The sequence below is a fragment of the Sardina pilchardus genome, chromosome 10 (genome assembly GCF_963854185.1).
Source record: "Sardina pilchardus chromosome 10, fSarPil1.1, whole genome shotgun sequence".
In the NCBI taxonomy this organism is placed as follows: domain Eukaryota; kingdom Metazoa; phylum Chordata; class Actinopteri; order Clupeiformes; family Clupeidae; genus Sardina; species Sardina pilchardus.
The window spans coordinates 8,941,722-8,967,974 of NC_085003.1; the positions used below are offsets into that span (position 1 = coordinate 8,941,722).

Genomic DNA, 26,253 nt, shown 5'->3' on the forward strand with positions numbered 1-26,253 from the left:
AGCCATGACCACCAGCCTTTGATCACACCAAACCTTGTCAACCAACTACCCTTGTGACCGGATCATTTGTTGATGAGGCCTTTCCTCTTGACACAATCATGCCAAGAGAACACACAGAATGGGAGGCTCAGTAGGCCATCGGCCTAAGCGGTGAGCCAACACTGGTCTCCGAGCTTGTAGTTTAAACTGTTGTTAGCTAATAAATGTCTTACCATGTTTGCAATCTTATAACCTGCCTCTGTCTGCTTGCATTGCATTTTTCTTACTTAATGTGTGTGTGTGTGTGTGTGTGTGTGTGTGTGTGTGTGTGTGTGTGTGTGTGTGTGTGTGTGTGTGTGTGTGTGTGTGCGCGTGTGTGTGTGTGTGAGAAACAGAGTATTGATATACATCTGTACTCGCCTAGTAATTGAGGATGTAGGCAACGACAAAACAAAGGTTAGGTTTACACCACAAGTCTTAATGCTGAATTCTTGTTGGGGGTTTTTCCCTCAAATTATGATTTTTTTGTGTGGCTGTTCAGATTGTTTGTATTAAATGTGTCAGATTCCTACCCCAGTGAGGACTAGTGAGAGATTCTGAATGTGTGAAACAACAACAAATTAATACACACACAGCAGCTAACTCAACTGAGTGACCGACTACCTTCATCACCTTCCTTCATTTCCACTGAGTGATGTGATAACACACAAAATTATGCAGAATTTCGATCAAGAACATAAATGTCACATGAATTAGTGCCTAATAGAAAGCTGGACCAATTCAAATCTTAGAGAGAATTTCAAGCCAAAAGTTTTTGGATTTATTCTGTTACTAAAATGTTTCACAAAATTATGAAGCCATATCTATATATAACACCATGTACAGTAGGCCTACAGTAGGCTAATTATAATGTATTTCCATTAGAACTAACTAACCCGGGTTCATTGTTTATATTCTGTAGCACACCAGCACAGCTCAGCAGTACTCAGCAATGTGTGCTTGTCTCAGTGTAAATAAGACAATATTCATTTTTGATCTTTTTTAAATATTGCAATTTCAGTTTTTACAATAAAATAAGTTCCTGGTACAGCCTATGGTGTAGACATAGGCCTAATATAACCCTTTATTTCAATGGAATCAAATGTACAGATGCAATACAAATATATATATATACACACATATATACAGTATATCATTAAATAGGCCTATCAGTGTAATTTGTTGTAATTTGTTTCCAAAGTACAGAGCCCTATTATGTTCTGCTGTATTGGTGCCAATTCACGTCATTTGTTCTCCTCCATCTGATAAAAGTGAATATGAGGCATCCAGTGCTAACTGCCTTAATGTGTCAGCAATATCTCTATAACATTTTTCATTGCATGGGTCATTGGATGGTACCAGAAATGATTTTTCCTTATGTTGCACAGATTTTGATATTCACACGATGTGGGAAAATAGTGTGGTGGATAGACGTATCACCTCACAATTATATTTTTATCCTGTGTTGTGAGAGTTTTTCTTATGTTGTGTTGTTGTATAGCAGGGCTATTCAATTTAAAATGAAGCTGCATGGGCCAGATTTTCAAAGCAAGACATTGAGCTGGACATTTTCAGCAGCAGCTATAATGACATATTTTTAAACCAATGCAAATTAGGCTAATGTAGGCCTATTGACAAAAAAGTAGCCAAATGTTTTGATGGGCTTGTGTAAGATGACTTCAATTTTCTCCTGGCAGAAGTGACTGTCTGCCATCCCCACATCCTCCTTACACATTTGAATATTATATTATCACTACAGTCATGGCAAAACAAGGTTTTTCTAAATGTTAAAACTAAATACAGCGCCCTCCACAATTATTGGCACCCCTGGTTAAGATGTGTTTTTTAGCTTCTAATAAATTCTTTTTTTTTCCAAATAATATAGGACCACTATGAAAAAAAGCGTAAAATCCAGCCTTTAATACAAGTGCATTTATTTAGAAGGAAAAAAATCCCACATAAAGAAATAATTGTTCTTCATAAAATCACCTGTTCCACAATTATTGGCACCCCTAACAATTCCTAGCAAATAAATGTAATTAAAGTATTTCTGTCATTTCTACAGTAGTTTACAAAGTCAATCAGAGTATGTAGGAACATTTAATTAGTAATTCTTAACATCCGTGCAGCTCTCGTACAGGCAATGGTTATCTCCAAGCTGGACTACTGTAATTCTCTGTTAGCTGGCCTACCTGCTTGTGTATTAAGACCACTACAGTTGATTCAGAATGCTGCAGCACGACTGGTCTTCAATCAGCCAAAGAGGACACATGTAACCCCTCTCCTAGTTACTCTCCACTGGCTCCCTATAGTAGCCAGAATTAAATTTAAATCTCTCACTCTGGCCTATAGGACACTGACTGGATCTGCTCCCAGCTACTTCAGTTCTTTAATCACGATGTACATTCCCAACCGCCCACTGCAATCTTCTGAGGAGCGTCTGTTATGTCGACCAACCATACATGCTAGGTCAAATTGTAGATCCTACTCTTCAGTGGTTCCGTGTTGGTGGAATGAGTTGCCCAGTGCTCTCCGTTCGAGCAACAGCTTTGGATCTTTTAAGAGGGGTCTTAAGGCATATTTGTTCAATATGCACTTAGTCCTTTGAGTTTGTGATGTGTTATGGTTTGTATAATAGTATTGTTTTGTTATAATTTGTCCATTGATAGAATTTGACATTTATTTTGCTATTGTCCTTAAATTTAGCCATACCATGCTTTAGTTATTATTATTATATATAATTAACTGAGTGACTTATTTGATTGCTATTCTCATTTCACTTTTTTTATTTCTCATTAGGTTAGTGCTTAAAATTATTGTTTTTACTGATAATATTACTATTCTCCCTATTGTAATTGTTCACTGTTAATTTAATTTGTACTGTTATTTATTTGTATGTCGCTTTGGACAAAGGCGTCTGCTAAATAACCATAACCATAACCATAACCATACTGGCACTACTACTGCTGGATGTCTATGGGGACTATTTTCAGATGCTGCGTACGATATCACTGCGCCTATGGTACGTTTGCAAGTTGCCTTGATTATTACGCCAGATGAGAGTGTAGTTCCATGTCAAATCAGCCTAGAAAAACGCCAGGTTTCATTTTCAGTTGGTCTTATTGCACTTTCTAACTTGAGAGGAGACACGTTTTAAATGGGAAAATTATCAGAAATCTTAGTCACTTTTAAACATGAAGCTAGCAGGCGAGAAGCTAATGGTCTAATCCGATTCAGTGATCTATGCTAGGCTGAAGCTAAAAGTTGTATCGCCAGACTCACAGAATGGCTGGATGAACGGGAACAAGGTAAATATCGATTGTTTTGCTCGAGGGGAGGTGGAAAATGAGCGTATTTCCAAAAATGGCGGAATATCCCTTTAACGGCAGTTTGAAATTTGTGGCGGAAAGTAGCCTATTTCTACAAACAAGACTCACTCGCATTTGCGAGAAAATATTTCGGTATGCGAACGAGGATAACAAAACAGACGCACATGTGCAAGTGCTTCTTGCAGCCCACAATTCGGCCCGCACTTACTGTAGGTTATGATTGGCAGTGCTCGCTATTTTTTCCTAGCGAAAGACGTATGGTTAACTTCACTGCACAATACTCTATAACGTTTACAATGTCAATGTAAAAACAGCATGTTATATAGGCCTATAGATGATACTGTAATGAAACAGCAGGGTTACTAATTAGCTGCCACCACCTTTTTTTACCGGTATGGTCCGGTTGTCATCCCCAGTTCCACTCAAGACACGCACAGACGGTAGTTTATATAAGTAGATCTGTTTATTAATAACAATTCATGAATAAAATACTAGATCAAGTCAGTTAGCAGGAGTAGAAGGTCCGTTATCGGATATATTGCACTAAGCCACTTAACGCCACTACAAATCTCACAATAGACTAATTATTGCACACATCATAGACTAATTATTGCACACACACCATAGGCCAATTATTGCACACACCCGAAAGCCCAACAGGGAATAAATACACAGAAACAGCTAAACGCTGTACTAGGCTACTTAATAAATAGACATTAAGTGTATCACAGCAATCAATCAATTCATGGCTTAATCAACACATTCTAAAACTTCCCCACATAACCACCCGCAATCCTACACTCAATCATAGTAGTTGTCCCTCCCCGAATCCCCCCCCCCCCCCACACACACACACACACACGCGCACACGCACACGCACACAAGCGCACATCAATTCATGAAACACATTAAAAAGAATCAACACTTCCCTCCGTCCGGCAGCCTTCGAGACCCTCCCGTGTGGTTGTTGCACGTTCAGTCCGCAGGCACCGGCGTCCCGGATACCCACAAAAAGAGTCACAAAAAAAGGATACGCGTCCCACGTCGATCTCGGTAGCCAGATTCCGTCCACTCAATTTATCCTGCTCATATTGTAGCAACGCGCTAACTGTGCTCCACTCACGCAGTCTTAGTTGTCTTAGTCTCTCTTTGTCTGCTCTCGCCTCCCTCTCGAACACACGCAAACACCCTTTTTCTTCCCAACTTCATCCTCCACAGGTGTCACTCATCGGCCCATCAATCAATCGCCAACCCATGATCAGGAAACTAATTGCTTGCGTCCTTACATTCATCACACAATCAATCGCCAACCAAATGAACAGGAAACGAATGGCCTGCGTTTTCACGTTCATCACACTACCCCCCTCTTTGACAAAAGACTCGTCCCGAGTCTATTTTATACTACATAATCTCTAGCCCATGCTGGGGGTTTACTTGTCCTTCCAGACCGCATCACATGTTCCAAGTTCTGATTCTGTGTACCTGCAGAGTTAAAGGCAGAAGCAGGAACAGGGTAAGGGGGCAAAACAGAGGTGGAGGCAGGGCTGAAAGCAGGGGGAAGAGCGAGGGTGGGATGCAGGGCCACCGCAGAGGCAGGAGCAGGCGCCATAGCTGAGGCAAGAGCAGGCGCCACAGCAGAGGCAGGAGCAGGCGTCACAGCAGAGGCAGGAGCAGGCGCCATAGCTGAGGCAAGAGCAGGTGTCACAGCAGAGGCAGGAGCAGGCGCCATAGCTGAGGCAAGAGCAGGCGCCACAGCAGAGGCAGGAGCAGGCGTCACAGCAGAGGCAGGAGCAGGCGCCACAGCAGAGGCAGGAGCAGGTGCCATAGCTGAGGCAGGAGCAGGCGCCACAGCAGAGGCAGGAGCAGGCGCCACAGCAGAGGCAGGAGCAGGGGTCACAGCAGAGGCAGGAACAGGCATCATCGTGGCTGGCTGTGATCGTGAGAAAATCCAGCTAGCACCATACCTCCTTCCCCGGGATCTCTGTGGTTGTGATACTGTCTGAGAGGGTCGAGAAGTTGGCTGGGAATGTCTAAGTTCTGTTTGGGAGGGTCTGGCTGCTGTTGCAGGGGAGTTCTCGAAACCACCGGACAGAGGGGCTCCTGAAAGAGTAGAAGGCACAAATGGTTTCAGTCTATTAAAATGAACAGTCATCTCTGAGCCACCCCCCTCTGGCCGTATTCTATATACCACTTCTGAAATGCGCTCCAGAATTTCATAGGGTCCACGGAACTTCCTCTGTAACTTTGGGCATAGGCCCCGTCGTCTTGTTTTATCTCTTAACCAGACCCACTCCCCCACAGAATAGTATTGGAAATTAACCTTGAAATCAAAGTTCCTTTTTTGGTTGTCAGAGGCCTTCATCTGATGTTTCCTTACTGCTTCTACAACAGTGGATAAGACCTCACTCACTTTGGTAACATAATCATTAACAGATGCAAACTTTTCTTGGTTATCCAGGTTTAACATTACATCTACTGGCAAAATAATTTCTTGGCCAAAGAGAACCCGAAAAGGAGAGAATCCGGTGCTTGCATGCATGCTGCTCCTATAGGCCATCAGAACAAAGGGTAACAGGGCATCCCAATTAAGCTGGTTTGCATCTACAAAAAGAGACAACATGGATAGCAAGGTTCTATTAAATCTTTCTACCATCTCATCTGACTGAGGTGAATAAGGGGTAGTCCTGGTTTTGTGCATACCCAGTAAGCGGCACAATTCTTTAAATAGCTGTGACTCAAAATTCCTACCCTGATCAGAGTGAATGGCACGAGGTGCCCCATACCGACATACCCATTCCTCTGTCAGGATTTTTGCCCCTACACGCCTCTTGGTTTTTCATAGGGAATGCTTCAGTCCATTTTGAAAAATAATCACTAATGACCAAGATGTATCTATTTTTCGAAAGGGTTTCAGGTAGGGGTCCCATAATGTCTAAGGCCACACGCTCATGTGGGCGTGATGTGATGGATGGTTGTAAGGGCGCACAGGGTGCTTGACCTGCTCTTTTGCGTGAAGCACATTCCCTACATTCCACGCACCATCTCTTCACATTCCCAGACCACCCTGCCCAGTAGAAACGATCCTTTATCTTGCCCCTCAATTTCTGTACCCCTAAATGGCCCGCCGTCAATTCGTTATGTAACTGAGAAAGGACATAGGGTACCATGGCTTTAGGAAGGACCACTTGAACCCTCGGGCTCATATCCCCCTGAACCACTGGTATACGCACCAACATCCCATCCCGTACTTGGAGCTCTCTCCATACCCCTGCAAACTTCCTCAGTTCTGCTGGGCAGTCGGTCTCAATTCCCCCTCCCCCCATAGAGGTTTTAAGTTGCACCACACGCATGATATCCGGGTCATTTTGTTGAGCTTTCTGGAGCTCTGCTCCACTTACATCTACATCCCTTAATACCCCCACATTTCCCAGCCCTGACGAAGGTCCAACCCTCACCTCCCCGGCATCTCCCTGCAAAGAGCAATGTTGATGCATTTCTTGTAATGTCCAAACCGAGGTAGCAGTTACCGATTGGCTTGCTGGCCGCTCAGGTGTCTGCTTAATCACACTAGACACCAAAGTAGGTATTCGAGACAACGCATCGGCATTTCCATGCTGTTTACCAGGTCGGTGCACAATACGATACTGAAAATTGGCCAGTTGTTCTAGCCAACGTGCCAACTGACCCTCGAGCCCTTGAAAATTGTGTAGCCAGCGAAGGGAATTATGATCAGTCCTTAAAACAAACTCTCTCCCAAGTAAATAATGCTTAAAATACTTTGTAAATGTTACCATTGCAAGTAGTTCTCTTTTAGTTGTTGCATATTTACGTTCTGTTTTTGTCAATGCGCGACTAACGTACGCAATAACTCGTTCATATCCATTGTCCTCTTGGGACAAAACTGCCCCAATCCCACAATCACTCGCATCAGTGTCAAGAATAAAAATCTTTTGAGGGTCTGGATAACCCAGAATTGGAGCAGATATCAAACAGGTCTTCAAAGCAATAAAAGCCTCACGACATCTATCATCCCACTTAAACCTTCTTCCCTTTTCGGTTAGTGTATGTAAGGGCCGGGCAATCTCTGCAAAGTTCTTAACAAAACGGCGATAATATGATGCCAAACCCAAAAAACTCCTCACCTCAGTCTGGTTTGTAGGTTCTGACCATGAACGCACAGCTTCTAATTTAGCGGGGTCAGCCATTACACCTTCAGCCGAAATAACATGTCCTAAATACTGTACTTCGGTAGAAAAGAGATTACATTTGGACGGTTTAACTTTTAGATTGGCTGTATGCAACTTATTCAAAACTTCGCCCAATCTACTCAAATGCTCCTGAAAGCTACGACCAAATACAATAATATCATCAAGATACACTAGACAAGTAGTCCACTGTAAATCGGCTAAAACAAGATCCATAAGTCTCTGGAAAGAACTTGGGGCATTAGTTAGGCCAAAAGGGAGAACATTGAACTCCCAAAGACCACTCTTTGTGGCAAAGGCAGTCTTTGGGCGGTCCTTAGGATCAACCTCGACTTGCCAGTAACCACTAGACAAATCAAGGGTCGAAAACCACTTGGCATGTGTCAGGCTGTCTAAAGCATCGTCTATACGGGGGAGAGGGTAAGCATCCTTTCGGGTAACATCATTAAGTCTACGATAATCTACACAAAACCGCAATCCCCCATCTTTTTTTCTAACAGGAACAACAGGTGCAGCCCAAGGACTTACAGAGGGCTGGATTATTCCACGATGCTGCATGTCTTTGATGTGCTCTGTGACTTCCTGCTGTAAATGCAATGGCACACGGCGAGGAGCCATTTTGATGGGAGGGGCTTGCCCAGTGTCAATTTGGTGAAGAATTAGATGGGTCCTTCCTAAATCTGAGTCATCTCTACTGAAAACAGACAAATGAGATGACAAAAGGTTATAGATCTTCTGTGTATCAGATTCACTTAAACCTCAATCATGTAGACCAAGGGCCTGCACCAATGACTCTGTAGACCACTCCACATGGGTTTTATGACTATCAGCCATGTCTACATGTTCTTCCTCTACAGAAACATCAGGGCAGAAGGTGCCCAAAGACATTCCACGTTTCAAATTATGGGCACTCTCGGTCATGTTTATGAGTCTAACTGGTATCAAGCCCTTATCCACTTTACTCACCACTCTAGCGACTAGCAAATCAAAATTATTTGACAAAGACGCTGAGGGTTCCAACATGCCTTCCATACCTTCTAAAAAGGCCCCGCTGACAGTCCCTGGAATGATCACCTCACTTCTGGGGGGAATGACAAGGTCCTTTTCGATGGTCACTGGTCTGTTCTCCTTCAAAGAATGGATGAGTTGTAAAGGCAATTTTTTTCCCATTAACACACAAAAGCCCCCTTTTAAATCAACAACAGCCCCAAACTTACACAGAAAGTCAGTCCCCAACAACCCTTCCTCTGGCGAGATATCGGCTACTAAAACGTCAGTTATCAATGCTAAATTATCAAACTCACATACTGTTTGCCACCTCCCAAATATGTCCATGTGTCCCCCGTTAGCCACAGACACTTGGCCATTGTAGCCGGTCAGCTGAGCATTTCCTGGTTTATTCTTTAGCCAAAATGCATGAGATATAATGGATACTTGGGCCCCTGTATCCACCAAAAGGGAACAATTCACACCACCCACTTTAGCTGACAAATAAACCCCAGCACCACATGATTGCCCTAAGGGCTCCATCCTTAGGCCAGAATAAACACTACGAGGGGCAGGCATTTGGCCTTCTGTACCAGCCTCCTCTAGTTTAAATAGGGACAATTTCTTCTAATGTGTCTATTACAGCCACATTCCCAGCAGCCGTCCATCCTTTGTTCACCATTTTGATTTTGGACCGGGTCTACTCGAGAGGGGTTTTGGGCAGATCGCAATGGTGGCCAGTGTTGGTCAAGTTACTTGGAAAAAGTAATTAGTTACTGATTACTTGTCCAAGAAAGTAATCCCGTTACTTTACTGATTACTAATTCCCAAAAGTAATTAGTTACTTTACAATTACTTTACTTAGTTACTTTTCAAAAACACACTAAGGCTACACAACCTGAATATGCTATAAAGCAATACACCTTTCAGCCTAATTTTATTCTTTTTGCATATTCCATCTTATAAAATAGAATCAAATGCAGTGTTGTGCATAAACGAGTTCTGTGAACTATGAACTGCATGCAACACATTTGTAAATAAAGAACGTGAATTCGTTCAGATTATGTGAGAGCGTCACTGCTGAGTTTCAATTAAACGTTGCGCAGTTAACCTGCATGTCACGCTCCAATCTTTCATCGATGCTGCGGATGTAACAGAATACATGCTGCATTGTTGCAACAATATTCGGAACGGGTGCGCTGTCGTTGGTAAAATAAAAACAGTAAGTCCTGTGACAGCGGCCGCATTCTGCGCCACCCCTCACTCAAACTACATAGATTCTGTAGCCTATAATTAACCGAAGAGTCGGACCTCCGTCTGGCAAACCTCATAGGCTACCGCAGGGGTTATGTCTGAAAGCGACTACAGAGAACGCAGATGATACAGGCTCTATTATTTACGGACATTTTGCTCATTGTCTCGCAAAGACTCCGACGGTACAAACTTAATTATGTCCACCGAAAACAAGTTCGAACGTCAACGACCCCAATTTCGAATTTGAAAAGACATTTGAGTTGAAGCATCAGTCCAGAGTGAAAGCATAAGTCATCGAATGAAATGAAAGTAGAAAGAACAATAAAAGTGAAGTAAAGATAAGCAAAAGAAGTCCAAGTCCCGAACTATGGGAAAAGTTTAGGAAAACCCCAACTCACGTAGGCTATTAAATGCAGCATGGTCATGCTCTCTCCCACACTCTGTTGTCTCGTCTGTTGTTTACATCTCTCGCAATGCGTTGGACATTATACTGATTGTCACCAGACAGTCGCACAAAGCAATTAAAATCGCAGTTTAGTAACGCAGTAACGCAGCCTAAAGTAATGGTAATCTAATTACTGATTTTGCCATTGTAATGCCTTACTTTACTCGTTACTTGAAAAAAGTAATTGGATTACAGTAACGCGTTACTTCTAACGCGTTACTGCCCATCACTGATGGTGGCTGATTCCATTGATTAGGATTTTGTCGCACATTAGCTTGAGAGTTTTTCATTTCAGATACACTGGCTTGCAAAACTTTCATTTCTTTCCTTAAACCCTCCACAACTCCCAATAAAACACCCATCTGTGATTCCTCTGTAACAGGTCTACCACTCACCCCCATTACTTTAGATTCAACTTTAATTTCTGTCCGCTCCAAATCACGAACCAGCTCTAACTCTGTTGCAATATTAATTGCCTCCTCTAGGGTAGGTGGTTTAGCACTTCTCAACTGTATCCGCAATTCCCCACTCCCAACATTAGCCATAAAGTGGTCACGTGCTAACAGATCTCTAGTCGATGGGTCTATAGAAGAGTATGCTTTAGACACTAATCTTCGCAATGCATTACCAAATTCCCTAGCTGTTTCAGTTGGTAATCTTTTTCTAGAGGAGAAGTTCATTCTGTGCCACTCCTCTCCACTTGGCTCCAGATATTTCCCCATTGCTACTTTTAACTTTTCATAAGTACTTTTATCAACTGGACTCAATCCTGCATATATATCCCTGGCTCGACCTGAAAACAACAAAGACATGAATTTCAATTTTAATTCCCCAGTCCACTGATTTACTTCTGCTGCCAAGTCGAACTGCTCTGACCAGTCAGACCAATCTCTCCCCATCCCTGTAAAAGTTTCTGGCATAAATATTGGTCTCTGTAAAGATGTAGGCCTTTGTGGTCTCAGCTCAGGTTGCTGATTTGGAACCTCCGGCGCATCTTGTATGGAATCAGGGTTTGACATTTTGAAACAATCCCACCGCTGCCACCAGTGTAATGAAACAGCAGGGTTACTAATTAGCTGCCACCACCTTTTTTTACCGGTATGGTCCGGTTGTCATCCCCAGTTCCACACAAGACACGCACAGACGGTAGTTTATATAAGTAGATCTGTTTATTAATAACAATTCATGAATAAAATACTAGATCAAGTCAGTTAGCAGGAGTAGAAGGTCCATTATCGGATATATTGCACTAAGCCACTTAACGCCACTACAAATCTCACAATAGGGTCATTCCACCTCAATTCAACGGATTTTAGAGAAAATTTCTGCTTTACCATCTCAGATTTGCTTCAAACTTTTACCATCTAAAGAGTAACCATTTAAACTAACTTAGCCAAAATATTAGATCGGTATACCTAATACATCCAGAGAAAAACATTTTTGAACATGGTACCCCCCTTCTGATTTTTGGCACATTGGCGCCCTCATCTAAATCTGCAGCAAAGTTCAGATGTCATTATCTCAAAAAGTGTTCAAGCTTAGGCCCCAGTACAGTTCACGCACCCGACTTGTCGTGCGACATGTTGACGTCACGGGGAACGTTGTAACCATGTATACTTGCGCGTGGTAGTCGCGACACAATTTGCAGTATTCTCCTGAACGGAGGCACATTGACGTTAATGGCAGTAGCAACTAGCTTCTTTGCTGATATTTCAGACTTAGCTTGCACAACTGAAGGATTAGCCTAAGCCTACCATCTCGTTTATGAGATGAGCTTGTGTAATCTCCCTAAATGGAAAGATATATTTGTTTAGGTCTAGCAGATATCCTTTGGTTGAAAATAAATCTCTTCCTTACCTTTTGCTGGAATACTTATGTGCCTCGGTCCTAGTCATTTCCCCCTAATATCCTCCTGTTGCAACTCTCACTGGTAACTTCGTTAACTTATCCAACGTAGTTCACGACTGTAAACAAATCAGTCATCCAAACGGCAACTCTCGCTGCAGCCTAAGTTAACTTCCCACTTTTCAAACTTACTATTATTCAAACTTCATGACTACAGTCGTTTTAAAAATGAATGGGCTTATTTAAGATGTTGGATAGGCTATATGATAATGCCTGAATGTGGTTTATGTGGTTGATGACTGTATAAGGACACTGGCTCCGTGAGCTTGGCTTCAATCTCTTCCTAGTTGTCGTGTGAGGTTGGCGCGCGCGGTTGATATCAAATGTTCGGTGCGCGACAGGTCGGCGCGCGGCTGAAATGTGGCTAGCGACGCAGGAAATTACGTCATTTTGACGTCACATTGTCGCGCGACAGGTCGGGCGCGTCGAGTATACTTCTATATAAGAAAATCTGAAGAAAATGCAGTAGGTCTTATAGATCACATAATGGTAATTATGACCGTCGCTTAGTTGTGAACATTCTCTCTGCAAAAAGAACCTTTGTCAATGTGTCTCCTCCTACTTTATCCCCTACTCTTGCAACTCATGCGAAGTGAGTGTGGCATGTGTGTGTTTGCTTCTCTGTGTGTAACGTGTGTTTTTGTGCGTGTGTGTGTGTGTGTGTGTGTGTGTGTGTGTGTGTGTGTGTGTGTGTGTGTGTGTGTGTGTGTGTGTGTGTGCGTGCGTGCGTGCGTGTGTCTGTGTGTGTGTTGTACTACTCGAGTCAGGTCTTGGAACCATTTTTTGCTTACTCGGTTTTGACTTCGTCTCGACCTACAATGGAAGGAGGCGGTTTTGAGAGATCATTTTTGTCCAAACGACACAGCAGTTATTCTGGAGAGAGTTGAAGTAGTCTGACCTATGGCACATTACGGTCATTGCAATGTGTAGGCCTACCTCTGGTTGTAATAATTTACGAGATGAGTGAGCAATCCAATTATTACATTTGAACCACAATTCAATATCTTATGAAATGTTGACATCATGCCATATAAAATGTTGACTCAGCTGAGTTCCTAGTGTTAAGGTATTGGTCAGAAAAGAAATTTGGTAGACTAATGTGTGCTAGACTGCTCTTACCAACAATCCCAACTTTACCCTTTTGGAATTTAACTGTTGAATATATGGGTGATGTTAAATGTAAGTCAATCAAATCATACTAAAACGAGGGGAACACTTTTGATTCAGAGCCCACTGTGTAGCCTAACAATCACATATTTCTACCAGCCAAATTAGACCAGGCTTTTGCAGGATGGCTTAGGAAAGGGATCCAGATTTAGTGATCTTTACAGGAATGGAATATTTTAATGATTTGATTTCCAAGTAGGCCTATGACCTTCAACAAACTGACTTATTTCGTTAGGCTACTTTCAAGCTCGCCAGTTTGCTAAAAGCAATAGCTCACACTTCCCAGCTCTCCCAACAAAGTCACTAGTGGACTCACTTTGGGAAGTTCCATCCTGGTTGAAAGCTTTTACAGCACATTCCTATGCATTGATTACGTTAGGCCTACTTGATAATGTTAAGATATACGGAATGCAATACGCTGCCGTAAAGATAGGCAAGATCAAAAATGCATGGGAAAAGGAACTTGGGAACCTTGGAGCTCTATATCCATGTGAACAAAGCATCATTCACACACAGCACTGGTTTAGTCTTAACTCGTTTGATGGAGAACTTGAGATCACAATCTAGACCTACTTTAAATATGAGTCTGGAGGGAAATTTACTAGCTTATATAAATTATATATAGGCTATTTTAAGGCCACTCGACTTGATCGGGGAGGACTTGTTTTCCCCCAGACAACCAGAGGGGGGCGATACAAAAGGTTTCATGAAATCCGGTCACTGTTTACGGAAGTCCAAGTGACGTGTCAATATTCGCACAGGCATTGTGGGATCGGAACGACTCTAGCTATGGTGAATTCAGGAGCCATGAAACCCATGGCTGAAACGAACAAATAAGTTATCCTTACTCGCTGTTACCTTCACTGGACATATATCTATGATGACAAGTGTTATGGGTGATGCATTGGATACCTGGTGAAGGGAGACAGATGACGTCCACGGCAGTGTAATCCTGCAATCAGACGATTAGTGCAAGAAAAGTGGAAGATTGTGTCAATGGACGCTTGTGTAGTGCTTCACATCGCTTTTATTTTTTTTCACTGGAGGTGAAAAAGTAGGCCGGACCCTGTCTTAGGATTGCTATTGCAAGCCTCTTATTTTCATGTTTTGGATATTTGGTTTGAGACAATAGCAATAATGTCGACGAGCAGCCCCGAAGCCGTGAAGAAATTGCTTGAGAACATGCAAACGGATTTGCGGTCTCTGTCCATGGAATGCAAGAAAAAATTCCCCCCTGTGAAAGAGGTAACGTTAGCTAGCTAGCTAACTAGCCAGCGTCTAGTAATGAGTGTTGCTAAAGAATTTATGACTAGTCTTTCCCGTACAAACCTTGCTCCCAAATGGATTTTCATGTGTTCGCTGATGTCATCAACACAGCGGTACTAAGGGTTGCTTGAGAGCAAAGATGACACTTCAATAAGTAATGCAGCTGTCACAGCTGCATATGCAGTGGGGTAAGTTAGCCAGATCACTGACAATAAAGGAATGGCTCTCAAGCTGCCTATCAAGCAAACTATCTGTTCAGTGGCCTAACATATAAGTTAGGCTACACGAGGCCCATCAATTTAGTGGTTGTTCACCGACCTTAGAGTGAATGCGGACGTTTTTTTTGTATTATCCCATCTAACGTTAACGTTGCAGGGACTTGTTTGGTTAAACAATTGGAGCTGAATTAAATTACTTAAATGTATCTGTTTAGTTTGTCATTTATGTAACTATGAGTTCAGATGAGATTGGACCGAGTAGATGGCCATGTTTAAGCACTGACTCTTGGGCGACACAGCATCCTCAAAAGAGTCAGGACGCTTTGTTGTCAGTGATGCAGGAGCTTGATCAGATGTCATGTCACCATTTATATTTCCGATATTTCGTTTGCCCTTATTTGTTTTCATGAGCTTAAATACGATCAAATAGCCTACTAGGCTTAACCCTGAGCTTATTACTTGGAGGCCTGGTACAGTAAGCCTGTGCCTCTAACCATACAGTAACCTTTTGGGTTGAAAATGTAGGCTACTCACAGGATACCTACAAGAGTAAATACACTGTAGAGGACCAGAAACTGTTCTCTTAGGGTCAAGATTTTTTTTTCGTAGCCTGTTAAAGCCATAGGCTAGAGTAGGTCACAACTAGGCTTTTGTCATCATTACTTGTATGAAGGAACTCCAAAGCTCTCACCAATTAGGGAAATACTCCATTAAGATATTAAGACTTTTTTGAAGGAATCAAATGGAGCAATTAAAGCATATTCGGACACCTGAGCTTATTATGGTAGGACATAGCCTGCCCTACAGTTTATCAAGTATCAACTCTCCTCTCTTAATACAGTATGTTTGGGTAAATCAATGAACCATTTGTATAAACTCTAGTGAAGATATATAAATGTAAAGAGAGAGCTTTCAAAAATTCCTGCTTGAGTGAGGATTTGTGGGAAATGGTCATTGACTGACAACCTACGCTTTTAAAGCTTTTAAACAACTGGAACATGACAAACATAGAAAAACAGATAATTGGTGTAATGAAAAATTGATTGGTTAACAAATATTAAACCAGGGTTCCAGTGAGTAGGCCTAATCCATCTCTGCTTACTTGTCAGGTAAATTGTATGGTGTTTTTGCAGTCTTGCTTGTGACAGGTTGCCAAAAAACACAAGGCTGAAATGCATTTTTGGTGTTTTTGAAGGCCACATGAACCAGTCTATCAGTCAGTTACCCTGGAGGTCAGTGACGGGTGTGTGTTGTAGTGTTTACATGGCCAACAGTAGGCTCACTTTGGAGAAATGTGTGATTATGGCCAGATATCTCCAAGTGAAATATTACCCTGCAGATTAGCTTAATGCCAAGTGTTGAGGTGAAACATCCCCCAAATTGGCTGTGATTCTTGTGGTTTGTCTTTCATCGCTGTCACATTGAGTAGAGTCCATCTGGACTTTATTTTATCTGCATTTCTGAAGTGTGTAGCCTGTTGTTTTCCTCTGAAACACTTTCTAATGAGAGCTGAGGTCATAATGGACTTGTTGCCTTGATGTTTAAATCTAAACATCTAAACTTTGAGAAAAATTGCTGTTTCGCTCATGAGTTGCCCAGCTGTTAAGGAAAAGTTGGCTGTGTTTCGGGGGTCAAAAATACACGTGCAGGCTAGCAGTCATGAGGGTGTGGTACATTTAAAGATTGTCAGTGTTTTCTTCCATGTGTAGGGACCTTAAACAGTTCCTCTTTTGTGTATGGCTAGCCCGTTTCCTTGGAGGAGAGGCTTCAGTGCTAGCTTTAAATAGGCCTACACTAAATCCATTTGGGCCGTTAATGCAAGTGTGTTGTTGTTTGTTATGTCACCAACTTCAAATTGGTTTTAATTTACCATAGTGATTATTATCAATTTGACTAATGGCAATTTGGGAAAACCTTTGATTGTATGTTTCACCCTCTCAAGAGACCCCAAACTTAATTTGTCTTTTATCCTCCTCATCACCATTGAGACAGTTCATTGAACTGTTAGCTACCCTGTAGGCTAGAAGAATTGCTATTCCTAGGCCTGAATGAAGGTTATTTATAGGGAGCTGTAACTAGCTGTCATACAATACATAGAGCCTATTCATTACTGCTCAGCCAGTTTATCCAGTTTAGGATCAATTTGCATTAGGCCTATACAACATTGTGTGTCTAACATCTCCGTCACTCAACAAGTACAGTAGTCCTAGTTATGAGATTGCTTGTCTATGATCAGGATGTTTCCACGGTTATTGAAACAAGGAAAGACTTTTCCTTTTTCCTGATTGATGTGAAGTACAGCAGTAAGTTATTATTGAGAAGCAAGTTAGAGCCCCCATTCAATCCTTGCTTTTCTCCAAAGACAACTTGTTATTGTTATTTCAACTGTGGCTAGGCTACTTCACCACGCGGTCTTTCTTTGCTCATTTCCATCTGGTTTAACTTCCTGTGCTGGAAGTCCATGCGTTGGCTTTGTGAGGACAACCACTAGGTGGTTGGACTGGAACACGCTGATTTCCCCTTATTCGCCCACAACCTCCCTCAAAGGCCAGAAGCTCCCAAGTCCCAACAAAGGCAAAGCGTGAGGCCTGCACTTTTTAAGATTAGGCTGGCTATTAGTTCTTCATGGATGTCGATTCTGGAGTAGAGCTCCGAGCCAACTGAAATGTAATCTCTGTTGCCTAGTTATTTCCAGATTTGTGGGTATTGTCGACCTCCACCTTTAGCAGTGAACCACAGTGTCTTTTGCTGTTTTGGGATGTACAATTTGTGTGTGGGTCACATCTTATTTTTCATTTTAAGGGTCCTTGAATGTAATTGATTGTGTCGGCTGTTCTCTTACTGTAGTCAGTGATTGGTACTTCAAAGCAGCTGTAAAGAGCTTTGGTTTAAAACAATCTACCAAAAAGGCATGCAAACTCCAACACAAATGCCAACAAAAGGTTTGCTTGCATGCAAAATTTTGTCTTTTAGCAATGTGATATTTTTCTATTGAAGGACGGCGGATTATATTTCCGTGGTGTTGGTGTTCCAATCCAGACCACAGAACTGCATGGGGCATTAGGCCCTATAGGCGAAGCTGGAATGACAGATTGTGTGTTTGTCTGTCCTCCAAATGAGAGTTGCCGATAAAAGTATGCTTCAAAAAGTGACACCATTGGGTATGCTCTCTTTTAAGAGAAAAGATCAGATCTGAATAAAACTGAATAAGGTCTTATTACAAGGATACAAGGATACAAGGAGTTTTATTTGTCACATGCATATCATTACCAAAGCAAAGAATGCAGTGAAATTTGTCAGTTCCTTCGCCTAGTATATGCGTCAATTATTGTTTTTTTTGTCATTTCATTGACCTTTACTAGGTATTATTACAACTACAACTCTGGTCAGTCATGTTTGTGTTAACAATGCCATCTTTGAAGACCTCTGTGGAGTAGGCTAGGCCAGGCTTGCTGAAACTCCGATCTTAGCAGGCCTCTGGCAGGAGCCACACTGAGAAAGCCGCAGCTGTGGCATGTAACCTTGTTGGCTGAATGAAGTGGTTTATTTTAATACTGAGTCGACACCCTTCTGCCCATAACAGGGTAAACAGCATGATTTTAATGACAGACTACCTCAAATGCCAGAGGACTGTGTCCACCTTGTCTTCCCATTTTAGCATCAAAATGCTTTGGCAGACACCTGGGTTCAGCATGATTGTTGGTGATGTACTTTATTTTGTGAGGTACTTTATATTGTGTTAGACTTATATTTGATGGCCTTCGATTTAGATGGAAACTTGTTGGAAAACACAGTTTTGGAAGAGTTGTCTTGGGCCTAAACATTTTCAATTTTGTGCTTTTGCTCCAACTTCTGACTGTTATGAAATCCATTAGAATGAATCCTAAGGCATCCATGCAATCATTTAAGGTTGACTTGGTGTCCATCTTCCTTATATCCACTGATTCCTGCGTCTGTACTTTCTCACAGTGCCTAGACGTGAGCACAGCAGCCCACTTGTCAGCGCACTGCCGCACACCACCAGAGCTCTCGGAGCCAGATGAACCTTTTCACGCGTGTAAAGGCAGACCTGTTGTTCACACCGTTTGATTTCTAGCTGATCTGACAGCAGATCACAGCACTGCTGAGAAAGCAAGTAATACACTGAGCAGGAGTGCACGCGTTGTGGTAGTCACAGTAAACATGGAGCTATTAAAAGGCTGAATGGAGGCAAATGCCCAATGGTGAGAGACAGACAGAGAGACAGACAGAGAGACAGACAGAGAGACAGACAGAGAGAGAGACACACAGAGAGAGAGATGCTAGGGAGTGAGTAGGGAAGGGAAGAGTGTCCTTGTTGTGACTGTTTTTTGTGGGGGCTCTTCTACTCTGTTGGGACACAAAGGGTCTTCTGTGGACTGCACAATGTGGGTCGGCAGCCAGAGCTCAACTACGTGGTGCACATCGCCAGCACTGTGGCTCTCTTGCCCTGAGCTGTCTCAGACTTCAGACAGACACAAACACACACACACACACACACACACACACACATACACCCTCCATCCCCACTCTAACCCCAACTCTTGCTATCGCCCCTCCAGCCATTCAGCAATAGGGTCATTTCAGATTGCAGAGCTTGTATGGCATCTTTTCCCTGATGCTTTTATATCCATGTTGATTCTAGCACAGTAATGGATAGTGAATGCATATCAGCTGTACTGTAGTGCACTGCTTTAGGTTTAAATGTAGTCATGTGAAGGTACCGTATGTACTAAATAACAAAATATTTTCAGCCTACTGACTACTGGGTTGTCAGTTAGGTGACATTGAAGTTGATGTTTTTGTCCTCGGCTTTCATTTTGTTTTACTTTCATTTTTCTCGTAATACTTTACAACATTGTCTGGTTTGTGGACACACAATTGCATCTTCAGCTGCAAAAGACTCAAGGATGTTAGCCAGTACACAAGTGCAGGCCACAGAATGAGTCATAAGTGATGTCATTACACAGTGGTCCACTTAGTTTGTATTTTGGTTTGGTATGACCCTGACCATTTTTCTTTTTTCAGGTAAACAAAGAAAGTAAGGGGTAGTCACAGGTAGCTTATCCAAAAAAATATATGTAAACATTAACAGGGCTTTGTTTATCGTTGTATTTATTTCTAGGCTGCAGAATCCGGGATTGTGAAGATCAAAACTATTGCTGCCAGAAACACAGATATTCTAGCAGGTAAACTAAATCTTTGTGTCTTTCATGAAATTAATCGCCTAGTGTTATCCTGGAGCTCCTGTCATTTCTGGCAGAACACCCCGCAGAATGGTCACTGGCTTTCTTCTCTTGGGAGACCTGACGGTCTGAGCATTCTCCCACAGTGTCTCTTGGCCATGAACAGTTCTTATTGAACTCTTCCTGATAGACATGGAACTGTCAGTCTCTAAGCTATCAGTACCACTTCCACTTTGATGGATGTGCCTGAGACTCTGTCCAAAGTGATTTTTGTTTATGTGGCATTACGTGTGTACAAAAAGTACAGACGTTGTCGTACATGCTGAAAGTACACTTGTTGATTCTACGTACAAACAGTGCACACGTTAACATTTACAGGGTTACATTTTCGAGTCTCAAAAGGAAACTTATCAAGTGAGGCTAACACGATTCATTTCAATGTATTCAGAACAGTTCACCAATCAGTACGCTTATCAACATTGGACAGCATGTTCTGTGGTTGCACTTCTCAGTGTTAGAACTGTCTCATATTCATTTTCATTTTCATGTTGTATCTGCCCCGTTCTGCATGGACTGATTGTCATTTTCAGCAACTTACTTCCTGTTTAGTGTGTATGGACATGTGAGGAGAGATATTGTTACAGTTAAGGCCATTGGTGTCAGATCAACAGATACTCTAACACCGAAGACTCATTCATTCAGTTAAAGTGCTGAAAGTATTCAAGTGTAGCGCAAACTAAGTATATGAAGGAAGCACAACATGTCGGTGACCAGAGTATCCATCACTCCTAACTGCAGCTCTAACTAGCCCCATTTTGCATGACTTCAGTGCCCTTTGAGAGCATGTGCTGTTGACGCTTATTTCTTGATGATATCACTCTATTCAGCAGTGTAAGTGAATTGGTGGGTGTGGTGTGGTGTGGTGTGGTGTGATGTGACGTCTGCTTGTGTGTGCAGCTCTGAAGGAGAACAGCTCGGAGGTGGTGCAGCCGTTCCTCATGGGCTGTGGGACCAAAGAGCCCAAGATCACCCAGCTGTGCCTGGCTGCCATCCAGAGACTCATGTCCCACGAGGTGGTGTCCGAGGTAAGGGGGCGTCACAACACCTCGGGGGGCAGAACAAGATGACTATACAGAGCCGTTGATTCATAGGTTGAAATTTGTTGAAGCAATATTGGGCAGACATCTTACAAAACCGAGTGTTGCAGACCTTATTCTTAAGAACCAAAGAAATACTGTCTGCTGTAGTGCACCGTTCACAAAATCATGAGCACAGCCACAGTGCAAACCGAGATATGATGGAAGTGCCAGTGGCTGAACTACAGCCGTAGGGATGTCTTTACCAACCCCTCTCTCACTCATGTCATATTGCTTCATTATAAGATGCTCCTTGAAATCCTGCATCATCAGTACAAAACTTACTAGTACTTAGTATTTGAACTAAGCCAAATTCCCATACTTCATCCTCTTCACTGGTCATGAATCTAATGGCAGAGCCCAGACATGCTCAAGCCACAATCCCCGGGTCAGATCACCAGAGGAGACCAGCCGTCTGGAAAAAAAAAAGCCGTGCCTGTGGCTGATCAGGAGTGGTCATCCCCGGCTCAGTCCAAAAAAAGCCCTTTCCCTATGGTCCAGTGCCCCCGCATCTCTCATAAGCCCTGGGCTTTAGCGCTGTGACTGGGACCAGCAGTGGGCGAGGTCCAGCTCTTTCCAAATACCCCACACCGTTGTCCATAATAACTCGGTGGAACTAGCAGAATTTCATGTAGAGTACATTTGGATGTTGGTTCAAAGAGTGTTTTGTTTCCAGATTAATCTTTTGTTTTATGTGCTTTATCAGAGTGTTGTGTGGACAAAGAGAATTTGGAATTTGGGTGGCAGCAGCATTTTGTTATAGTGACCTTTGAACTGGTCATTTAGATATTTGGGACGGGTCATCCTCTAGTCTACGTGACCTCATGGTCTCACCCTGAGGTTATGATGTTGACCTCTGACATTTTCTCACTGACTCATAGATCTGAGGTGTGAAAATGACCCTTGCTCATGGGGCTGAGGCTTAATCGCGTGTGTGTGTGTGTATGTGTACGTTTGTGTGTGTGTGTGTGTTGTGCATCTGTGCGCGTGTGTGTGTGTGCGCGTGTGTGTGTTGGCTAGGCGGCTGCTGGGAACATCATTAACATGCTGTGGCAGCTGATGGAGAATGGCCTGGAGGAGCTCAAGCTGCTGCAGACGGTGCTGGTGCTGCTCACTACAAACACAGTGGTGCACGACGAGGTCTTGTCCAAGGTACTGCCGCACACACTGACCACACACTGACCACACACTGACCGCTCCCTGGCCACATATCACCACCACCTGTCCAAACAGTGGACAGTGCATCATTGTGATGGGAGTAGATCACTGAACTCAAAAATGTAATGTAAGGATACAAGGATGTTTATTTGTCACATGCATATGATTACTAAAATAAACTGTGAACTTGACAGTCCCTTCACCTATCGCGCATATTAGCGGGGGGGGGGGGGGGGGGGGGGGGTAGGGTTGTAGTAGGGAGAGGCAGGATAAGCGCAAAAAGCATTAAAGCATTAAAGTGCATGGGGGGTAAGAGTAAGAGCTGCAGGGGGTGAATGATGTGTGTGTGTGTGTGTGTGTGTGTGTGTGTGTGTGTGTGTGTGTGTGTGTGTGGTGGGGGGGGGGTATACATACAATCAAAGCAAAGGAAAACAAAACCATGTAATAAGAGCAGTATGTATCAAATTGTTATTGTTTTTAACACAGTACCAAGCCCTCTATCTGGCTACTTTCCTTAGGAGAGAAGGCATGTGTGCATTATAGCTCTTCTGGTCATATCCGCCTCATGCTAGGCCTTCCTCAAACACAGATGTTGTGCCTGCTTGTGTTTAGATGTGTGTAGCCTCAGTGTGCTCGTCACTAAAAGAGGCTTTTTTTCCTGACCCTAGGCCATCGTCCTGTGCTTCCGCCTTCACTTCACAAAGGACAACATCACCAACAACACAGCTGCCGCCACAGTGCGGCAGGTCGTCACCGTGGTCTTCGAGAGGATGGTGGCGGAAGACGAGCGATTTAAAGGTGAGCGCGCCCCTCGTTAACGCCCGTTCACTGCTATGCGTGTGTGTTTTTTCCCCCTCCTTATGAATAGAGAAGGGCCCAACAGGAGAGGGTCTGTGTCTGTGTCCCAGAATAGAGGATATTATCACTTCAAAACGCTGAGGCGCCCTGGAAAAGTTTCCCCCGGCGGGCTCATTTCGCAATCACGTCTTCTTGCCTTGTTTTTCCTCTAGCGCCAGGAAGGGGAGTTATTCTCAGATCACCAAAAGCTGCTTATCCCATGACTTAAGTCTCAACTCAATGAATAAGTAATGTGTGTGTGTGTGTGTGTGTGTGTGTGTGTGTGTGCTTTTTGTTGTTGTTGGTTTTTTTTTTCTGTCTTTTCTTTTTCGGGCCATGTTGATTTTATTACCGGCCCTCTGTGTCCGCGTATGATAATGTAATTAGGAGCAGCAGCTCCTGTGGCTGCCTGGCGCTAATGTAATTCAAGACGTGTGTGCGTGTGTGTGTGTGTGAGGGAGAGAGTGAGAAAGAGAGAGATATTCAGTGATTGTGTGTGTGAGAGATTTAGTATGTGTGTGAGGGAGTACGGATGTGTGTGTGCTTCCATGTGTGAATGTGTTTGTATATGTGAATATTGTGCAACTGTATATATTCAGGGCACGCTGCCTGAGAGGTAACAGCAGTGGTCTGCTGCACCCCCATGAATCTCCGCTTGTTTCAGGCCTGTGGCCAGCACCGGGCAGTCACATGAGTGCCCTCTTCAGCTTTCCTACTCAGGCCTGTCTCAGGGGCCAAGCTGAGTCGAATGTCCCTCATCTCTCCCTCCCTCCCTCCACCCCTCCCTCCCTCCACCCAGGCATGTCCGACGAGCCCCCGCCAGTCCAGGGCAACAGCAACCGCCGCTCGGTCAGCACCCTTAGGCCCAGTGCCAAGGACGCCTACATGCTCTTTCAGGTACATCCAACAGGGGGAGCTACATACTTATGGTATTGATATATTATGTACCCATTTGGGAATGGCTTTGTTAAGGATATTTTCTGAAGTCCATCTGTGTGTTGTGTGATACTCACAGTTCCAGAGGTATGATTTTGCAATTGGTTTGGGACAGATGTGGTTTGGCCAAGGATATTTTAAGACTAGAATGTGGAAACTCCCATGAATGATTGTGCATGTGGGACAGTTTGAGTGGTTGTTGAGAGTTGGCTGACTGTAGATCTCAGAGGACTGCTTTTAGTTGTGTCCTCCAATCCTACGGTTTTGTATACTGAGGAAACACACATTGCAATATCATCACAAACAAACAGCATTGTTCACAAGTTCCTCCTGGCGTTTCTCTCGTAACAGGACCTGTGTCAGCTGGTCAACGCTGACGCGCCGTACTGGCTGGTGGGCATGACGGAGATGACGCGCACGTTCGGCCTGGAGCTGCTGGAGTCGGTGCTCAACGACTTCCCCGGAGTCTTCCTGCAGGTCAGCACTTTCAGCCGGACTTCCTCTCTGTGCAACTAGCCGCAGGAGCCACAGGAGTCAGAGTGCTGCTGGGTGCAGTGAGCTGTCTGTCTGTTGGCCAGTGCACTTCTCCTTGACTCCTCATGAGGGTCATGCTTCTGTTCTTGTTTCTCTTTAATGTATCATGTGTGATGTGCTGAAGCATTCCTCTTCTCTGATGTTATATAGAATAGGATGAGGCTTTTTTTTACCTGGGGTAGGGTGATTTCTTATGAAATGAAAGGTTGTTAAAGTTGTAGGGTTATGTGTGTTTAGTGTTAGGTGGTCTCTATCAGAATGAAAGAATATTTGGACGTTATTGTTTTGACACGGTCATTGTTGAGTCATGGTTATATGAGCTGTGTGCTTTATGCTCTGCGGGTTTTCCTGTCCTGTCATGGTGGTTATTGTTTGCATAGACCTGGACCTGCTGCCTGTGTGTTGTCTGATGAAGCCGTCTCTCTCCGCCCCCCTCCGCAGCACCAGGAGTTCAGCTTCCTGCTGAAGGAGCGCGTGTGCCCGCTGGTCATCAAGCTCTTCTCGCCCAACATCAAGTTCCGGCAGGGCAGCAGCGGCGGCAGCGCGGCGTCACCCGCGCCCGTGGAGAAGCCCTACTTCCCCATCTGCATGCGCCTGCTGCGCGTCGTCTCCGTCCTCATCAAGCACTTCTACAGCCTGCTGGTGAGGAGCACCAGCACGCCCTCGCTCTCTATACACACACACACACACACCACACACACACACACATATATATATACACAGTGCTGTGAAAGTACAGTATTTGAAAAAGTATTTTCCCCCTTTCTGATTTCTTCTAGTTTTGCATATTTGTTACTCTAAAATGCTTCAGATAATTAAACTAATTTGAATATTTGACAAAAATGATTACCTGAAGTAAACGTGAAATGGTATTTTTAAATTATTAAATTGATTGTATTTATTGAAGGAAAAAAACGATCAAGCCCTACCTGGCCCTACAGTATGTGAAAAAAGTAATTGCCCCCTTGGTTACTAAATTAACCAATTATTCAAATTTAACGAGACACTCCCAGGTATGACTACTGCCAACCCTATTGAATCTAAACATCACTTAAATAGAACCTGTCTGTCAATGTGAAGTTGCCATAAAGGTCTCAAAAAGCAGCACATGATGTTGTGATCTAAAGAAATTCAAGAACAGATGATAAGGAAAGTCATTGGCATCTATCAATCTCGAAAGAGATGTAAAGTAATTTCTAAGGCTCAGAGACTCCAATGAACCATGATGAGAGCCTTTATCTACAAATGGAGAAAACTTGAAACGGTGGTGAACCCTCCCAAGAGTGGCCGGCCTACCACAATTCTCACAACAGCCCATCGACAACTTATCCAGGTCACAAAACAGACAAACATCTAAAGAACTGCAGGCTTTGCTTGCCTTAGTTACTGTAAGGTGAGTGTTAATGATTCCACAGTCAGAAAGAGACTGGGTAAAAATGACAGAGATGCAATGGGAGAGATGAAAAACACTGCTGACCAAAAAGAACACTAATATAAGGCTCGTCTCACATTTGCCAAAAAAACATCTTGATGACCCCCAAGACTTTTGGGATAATATTCTGTGTACTGATGAGTGAAAAGTGGAGATTTTGGAAGACATGGGTGTCAATATATCTGACATTAAGCTAACACAGCATTCTACAATAGAATACCA

At 43.3% G+C, this 26,253-nt stretch overlaps 1 protein-coding gene across 2 annotated transcripts in view; it reads left to right on the top strand.

Moving 5' to 3' along the window:
• Positions 1-14,090: 14,090 nt before the first annotated feature.
• mon2 (MON2 homolog, regulator of endosome-to-Golgi trafficking) overlaps positions 14,091-26,253 on the top strand; it is a 34,200-nt gene continuing 22,037 nt past the window's right edge. For both annotated transcript variants that reach the window (XM_062546592.1, XM_062546594.1), the window contains exons 1-8: positions 14,091-14,555; positions 19,938-20,001; positions 20,956-21,083; positions 22,155-22,286; positions 22,961-23,090; positions 23,929-24,026; positions 24,417-24,542; positions 25,041-25,241. In XM_062546592.1, the coding sequence (XP_062402576.1) occupies positions 14,448-14,555; positions 19,938-20,001; positions 20,956-21,083; positions 22,155-22,286; positions 22,961-23,090; positions 23,929-24,026; positions 24,417-24,542; positions 25,041-25,241 (987 nt within the window). In that variant the 5' untranslated portion in view covers positions 14,091-14,447. The remainder of the gene's footprint in view (positions 14,556-19,937; positions 20,002-20,955; positions 21,084-22,154; positions 22,287-22,960; positions 23,091-23,928; positions 24,027-24,416; positions 24,543-25,040; positions 25,242-26,253) is intronic.